The sequence below is a fragment of the Notolepis coatsorum genome (assembly GCF_963971535.1).
Source record: "Notolepis coatsorum genome assembly, chromosome: 1".
NCBI lineage: Eukaryota > Metazoa > Chordata > Actinopteri > Aulopiformes > Paralepididae > Notolepis > Notolepis coatsorum.
Window position 1 is genome coordinate 304,487,858 of NC_140165.1, and position 4,910 is coordinate 304,492,767.

A 4,910-nucleotide genomic window follows, 5' to 3' on the forward strand; every position below is an offset into this window, starting at 1 on the left:
ATGTGACTGATACTTTGCTGGCATTTTCAATAACCCTGTTCTGACTCCCGTTTTCCCCAGCGTGTCATTGCGTTGGGCTATGGTGTTATTTGAAGAAATCAAAAGTGCTCTATTTTCTTGATTCTGTGTCTCTCTTCTTCCCCTCTGCCTTTCTCTCTCTCTCTCTATGTCTCTCTCTCTCTCTCTCTCTCTCTCCCCCCTCTCTCTCTCTCTCTCCAGGACCGGGAAGCTGCTGATAGGACCATGGAGCGGCTGGTTCTGTGCGCGTTCCTGGGCGCGGTGCTGTGCGTGGTGAGGGGCTACAGCTGCCCGGGCCGCTGCATCTGCCAGCACCTGTCCCCCACCCTGACGCTGCTGTGCGCCAAGACCGGCCTGCTGTTCGTGCCGCCCAGCATCGACCGCAAGACCGTGGAGCTGCGGCTCACCGACAACTTCATCACGGTCGTCCGTCGGAAAGACTTTTTCAACATGACCAGCCTGGTGCACCTCACCCTGTCGCGCAACACCATCAGCCAGATCACCCCGCTGGCCTTCGTGGGCCTGCGCTCCCTGAGGGCCCTGCACATGGACGGCAACCGCCTCACCGTCATCAAGACCGACCACTTCAAGGGCCTGATCAACCTGCGGCATCTCATCCTGGGCAACAACCAGATCCACCACGTGGCCGAGACCGCCTTCGACGAGTTCGTCGTCACCATCGAGGACCTGGATCTGTCCAACAACAACCTGAGGACGCTGCCCTGGGACGCCATCGCCCGGATGACCACCATCAACACGCTCACGCTGGACCACAACCTGATCGACCACATCGGCGTGGGCACCTTCACCCTCCTCACCAAGCTGGTGCGGCTGGACATGACGTCCAACAGGCTGCAGAAGCTGCCCCCGGACAGCCTGTTCCAGCACGCCCAGGTGCTGTCCGAGACCAAGGGCGCCACCAACCCGTCGTCGCTGGCGGTGAGCTTCGGCGGGAACCCGCTGCACTGCAACTGCGAGCTGCTCTGGCTGCGCCGGCTGACGCGCGAGGACGACCTGGAGACCTGCGCCTCCCCGGACCACCTCATGGACAAGTACTTCTGGTCGATCCCGGAGGAGGAGTTCATCTGCGAGGCCCCGCTGATCGCCAAGCACCTCTCCTCCAAGCCCTACGTGATGGAGGGCCAGGGGGTCACTCTCAAGTGCAAGGCCATGGGGGACCCGGAGCCGGACATCCACTGGCGCTCGCCGGACGGCAAGCTGGTGCACAACACCACGCGCACCGTCCTGTACGGCAACGGGACGCTGGACATCCTCATCACCACGCTGAAGGACAGCGGGGCCTTCAACTGCGTGGCGTCCAACGCCGCGGGCATCGCCACGGCCGCCGTGGAGATCAACATGATCCCCCTGCCGCTGTTCGTCAACAACACGGGCCACATGCGCGAGGACCCCGGCCTCTCGGACATCACCACGTCGTCCAAGTCGGGCAACAACGACACCAAGGGGGGCCACGACAAGCAGGACAAGAGGGTGATGGTGACGGAGCTGACCTCGTCGTCCGCCGTGATCCGCTGGCCGTCCGAGCGGCACATCCCGGGCATCCGGATGTACCAGATCCAGTACAACAGCACCACGGACGACACCTTGGTTTACAGGTAGGCCCGTAGCGGAGGGGGGGGTGGGGGTGGTAGCTAGATGGACCGGTGGAGGGAGGGGAAGGTGACAAAGGGAGGAACCGGGAGCCATCTGGAAGGTCCCATCTGCCACGTGGCATGGCGGTCCGTTACAATGGAAGTCCCACAGCACATACTGTGCCATATGATTAAAGGTATCCAAACATGCATATGTAATCTGTCTAGTGCCGTGTTTTCAGCAATAGCGGTCCCCGTCCCCGGCATGAATTACAATGCACGACGATGTATATTTATTGTTTACCTTTTCATTTAATTTCAAAAGACATTTGCGAAATCCCTGTACCGGTATTCCCAGCGCGTGTTTTTTCCACACAACACGAGGTGCAATAGACCTTTTTCACAGCAAACATTGACACGTCGAAGCGAGGTAATCACAGATGTAACTAATGACCATAATCATGGCTCTGTTCCATTTAGGTACATGCCAGTGTTCTGGTAGTGTGCAACGCGGGCTCACTGACATGGGCCCGCCGGCAGACCTAAATGGAACAGACTAATAACTAATGTTATTAGTTAAAGCTATGGCACTTGGAAAAAGGTCCACGCCACAGTTCATTGACCGCGGTTGCCATTTAAAGATAATCACTTGCTATTTGATTACAATCTGTTGTTGTCGCAAAAACCAAGATGTGTTTGATCGCATACTATAAATTAAAGTATGTTCCTGCAACATGCTGCTCTCTCACGCCGGCCAACCTTTACCCTCGTGCCCAAATCAAACCCAGAGAACCCAAATGAATATGCGGACGCCAGCAAACTGTAGGACGCGAAGGCCCCCCCCAGATTCATTCATTAACATTGTTTGTTGAACATGAACATTAGCAGAGTCGGCTGATCTTCAAAATCGAATTACTTACTTTTTGAGAGTCGCCCCCCCTATTCGTACCATTAATACCATTAATAAGTGATTACGTTATTCGACTAAAAACACATTGTGATTAGAGGTTGTTTGATCCTAATTAAGTTGTCATAGTCTAATGACTGATGATTACAAGCATGAGGTGAAAGTGCCTACTGGGTGATTATCATAATGCCAAACCTCCAACCCCAGCCTTGACTATTTGCGTGCCGTAATCATGATTGAGATACAGCCTGCTATTATCATGCAGTAGATAGATGTTCTTTATGAATTATTTATTTTGGTTACATAATGATTTAATTGGTTATTATGTTTTACCACGAGTGAAAGTACAGATAATATAATAATAATAATTGATTGATTGAAAACTTTATTAACAGATTGTAGAATGGGTACAATACAGTACGGCTCAATACACACAATTGTTAAGGGGATGCAGACCAGAGAAAGACTTTCATCTTGTTTACATCAGGGTCCCCCATTTTCAATTCATAATAATACACGTTATTTGTATAGCACCTTACATACAAGAATTGCAGCCTAAAGTACTTCACAGCTGTAAAATAGACCTAAAAAGAGCATAAAACAGACGGAATTTAAGCAATGTAGAAAATAATGAAGAAGGGTCAAAGCAATGCTGGATAGGAACCAAACCGATTCATTTTAATTGTGTGTGTCTGTGTGTCTGTGTGTGTGTGTGTGTGTGTGTGTGTGTGTGTGTGTGTGTGTGTGTGTGTGTGTGTGTGTGTGTGTGTGTGTGTGTGTGTGTGTGTGTGTGTGTGTGTGTGTGTGTGTGTGTGTGTGTGTGTGTGTGTGTGTGTGTGTGTGTGTGTGTGTGTGTGTGTGTGTGAGAGCGTAAAATGGCTCATGAAGATACCCCCTCTTAATATCAATATTCATACAGAAGAATTAAGAACAATGATTATGCAATCGTCAAGGCTTAATATCCAAACAAAGGAAAACACACTCTACAATTTGCATGGACATTGTTTGCAAGACAAGATGCATTACAATTAATTCATAAAGTGATGTAAATATGTATTAATTAAAATGTTTTTTGAATAATAATAATAATAATAATAATAATAATAATAATAATAATAATAATAATAATAATAATAATAATAATAATAATAATAATAATAATAATAATAATGTAGATGTTGTGATGGGAGTAGGTTGTTCCAAAGAGACGTTCCTATGAATTCTAATGTGTATTAATTAAGGGGAAATCGACAATATGGAAGATTAGTCCTTGAGAATGAGAATGAACAGTATGTGAATAATGCCCCACACTGTGGTAAAACAAAACAAACAAAAAACACAGATTGTGGCTTTAAGGCTAGGTTTCATGAGAATTACCCTATTGACAATACATAATAGAGAGATAAAGAGAAGATTATGTTTAACCAGTCTAGGTTCATTAGCAAATTGATCACCCTGTGGATCGCCCTCTTTTTCCTCCAATAGAAATTAATGATAAAATTGGGCACCATAGAACTGACGAATGCAAAGAAAGCCTTTAATGTGTGTTAAATGGTTCATCCTTCTTTAAACGCCGCTCTAACGCTTGCAGACCTTACCGTATGGTAATAATACCCTCATCAGAATATGTTTGATGTGTTGTCAACTCAAGACGAGGCGCTCAAGAGCCGCGTCCAGAATATTGGCAATTTTTGGGGGGGATTTATAAATTCATGCTTGTTATTATCAGGGGACTTTGCTACTTTATTATTATTTATAAAATTTCTAGAGAATCTAACCAGATATAATGAGCTACTCTCTCGTATAATTTACTCCTGCAGTATTAGCAAGGAACCCAGTGTAGTTTTGTCTTAAGGTGGTACATTATTACCTACAAGTGATAACCATCAAAGCCTTCCTTTAGGGAGAAGGACCACTCTTCTATTATATTAGCACAGATGTTTGGCCGGGAGACATGTCTTTCTCCTTCATGTTCAAAGACAAGCGTTCTCCTGGCACGCCTGAAAACATGCCAAACTTATTTGCCCTCAGAATATGCACACAACATCAAAAATAGTGGCCCTTCACCAGCACTGCACACAGCAGCACACACAGACCCAGCCGCTCCATGGTCGATCAGCAGAGAGAAAGAGAGCGAGAGAGGGAGAGAGGGGGGGAGCGAGAGAGAGAGAGGGGGGGAGAGAGAGAGAGAGAGAGAGAGGGGGGGAGTGAGAGAGAGATAGAGAGAGAGGGGGGGAGAGAGAGGGAGGGAGAGAGAGAGAGAGGAGAGAGAGAGAGAGAGAGAGAGAGAGAGAGAGAGAGAGAGAGAGAGAGAGAGAGAGAGAGAGAGAGAGAGAGGGGATAGAGAGAGAGAGAGAGGGAGAGGGAGAGAGAGAGAGATAGAGAGAGAGGGG

General features: G+C 47.9%; 1 protein-coding gene across 1 annotated transcript in view; it reads left to right on the forward strand.

The window, feature by feature from the left end:
- Nucleotides 1–243: 243 nt before the first annotated feature.
- The window catches only part of lrfn1 (leucine rich repeat and fibronectin type III domain containing 1), a gene marked incomplete at both ends in the record, with an annotated part of 7,170 nt that continues 2,503 nt past the window's right edge, over nt 244–4,910 (forward strand). Inside the window, one exon of the mRNA XM_084323403.1 lies at nt 244–1,634. Within this exon, the coding sequence (XP_084179529.1) occupies nt 244–1,634 (1,391 nt within the window). The remainder of the gene's footprint in view (nt 1,635–4,910) is intronic.